Below are 1,843 nucleotides of genomic sequence, written 5' to 3' on the forward strand. Positions count from 1 at the left end.
GCTCCCAGCAGTGGCTGCTCCGCAACGTCACCCTTCCAGAAATATTCTGAGAGGTTCTAAAGCAAAGCAAGGACTGACTGGGCTACCTCGGCTGATACTTTGGCTACACCCTGAAGTAGCAACAGAAGAAACTTCTGCTCAGCAGAATCCACAGTTTGTCAACTGTTAGAACTCGTGCAGCTTCTCAGTAGCTGTGAACCAGCCTTCCTGTATAAGGATGTGAAACTACCACACATACTAGTGCACCCACTGATGTTTACAAGATCAAAAGAGTTTCTTCCAGCAAATAATTTAGCGAATGTTTGGACAGTGGAAACATAATCAGTGAAATAGTCTCTCTGAAGAGCTGCATATCATTGTAGTTTGCTTGCACATCAGTAACCTCTGCTGAAAGTGCTGTTGTAATGAAGAAAGTTCCAAGAATTTTTTTTCCTGGTTAGCAGTGGTAACCAGACTACTAAATATAGATACACCAATAAAAGAGAGCTGGACCATATTCAGTAACATGGCATAAGAATTCTGTGGTTTAAAAACAAAAAGTAAACAGGGTTTAATGGAAACTAAATCAGAACTATAAGAAGTACAATTTGTTATAGTGAAGTATCAAATTTATATGTAGATTTTATACCTCAGTGGGGAAAAATAACAAAGTCAAATGGTGTTTCTCTTTTTCAATTGTGTGATAGTTCATAAATACTTTTTTCTTTCTGGTGGGTCTAAAATTATTTTGGGCACAAACAAAATGAGCATAAGAATAAAATTAGCTCTTGAATGTCAGATCAACTTTTTTTTCATTATTTTCTTTAAATTTCTTGCCTGTTGGAATTGTATCTTTTTATTACTGTCTGAAAACTGGAGGTTAACATGCTGTCTTAACTTTTTTTTTTTGTCCAGACCTGCCATTTCAGTTTATACTTGGGTCAGTCAGCTCATGGACTTCCATGGCCAAACAAAAGATTTAAGTACACTTGAAATTAAGTTAACTTGACGGATTACACTTAGCACCCAAGACTCATACCTACTGTAATACAGTTCTGTTTTATAGCAGTACATCTTTTGTTCCTTGTTTTATTTCAGTCATTAGAAACCCAGAAGAAAAGATACATGATTTGGGTTAGCAGGAGACCAGCAAAGCTGAAAGTTTTCTGGAATCCTTTTTCACTTCATATTCAGATGTGCTTCATTGTCAAGTGCATATTTAGATTAGACTCGGAATTGTAATGTTGATCTGCTACTTTTTCTAATAAAACCTAAAGAAAAATAGCTTAATTGGCATGGTTTTTAAAGTTAACATAGCCAAAAGCAATATGGCTATGTCATTACATTACATTTTAACTGAATTGCTTTGTTTTGTTAAGAAAAATCTGTATAGGCTGATCTTGAAAATGAGCCACTGAATGCTCAGAGTATACCTTGAATTTTCTTTTGGAAAGAAATATGAGATTTACTTAATGGAGAGGATATTTTTTATGACAAATGTCATTGTTTGGCCAATTGTCCTGTAAAGCAAATTAAAACTAGACTCATGCAAAGGTTGTGTGGAATTATATTTGGCTGTTATTGCCATTTGAGGTTTGCTATTCCAACTTGCTTTAGTCCATGTTATCTCTCTTATTTCTGCAGCAGTACACAGGAGTTTTCATACACAAAGCAGGGGAAATGTTAACAAATTTTTCAGTATTATGCTGCTACCTGAAAAATATATAGGGAAAGTTGATGTGGGATTAAAGCATCCAAATATATAACTGTCTTGCATTGACCCCTCTTTCTAGATAGCTCTGCAAATCATACAAGGTCAAAGGGAATTTATGAAAGCAATGGTACAGTACATTTATCAGAATGA

At 35.2% G+C, this 1,843-nt stretch overlaps 1 protein-coding gene across 2 annotated transcripts in view; it reads left to right on the forward strand.

The window, feature by feature from the left end:
* Positions 1-1,532, forward strand: part of GALNT1 (polypeptide N-acetylgalactosaminyltransferase 1) — a 44,013-nt gene extending 42,481 nt beyond the window's left edge. For both annotated transcript variants that reach the window (XM_009996504.1, XM_009996505.1), the window contains exon 12: positions 1-1,532. This exon is cut by the window's left edge and continues 5 nt beyond it. In XM_009996504.1, the coding sequence (XP_009994806.1) occupies positions 1-50 (50 nt within the window). In that variant the 3' untranslated portion in view covers positions 51-1,532.
* The last annotated feature ends 311 nt before the right edge of the window (positions 1,533-1,843 follow it).

The sequence above is a fragment of the Chaetura pelagica genome, unplaced genomic scaffold (genome assembly GCF_000747805.2).
Source record: "Chaetura pelagica isolate M959 unplaced genomic scaffold, ChaPel_1.0 scaffold82, whole genome shotgun sequence".
Lineage (NCBI taxonomy): Eukaryota > Metazoa > Chordata > Aves > Apodiformes > Apodidae > Chaetura > Chaetura pelagica.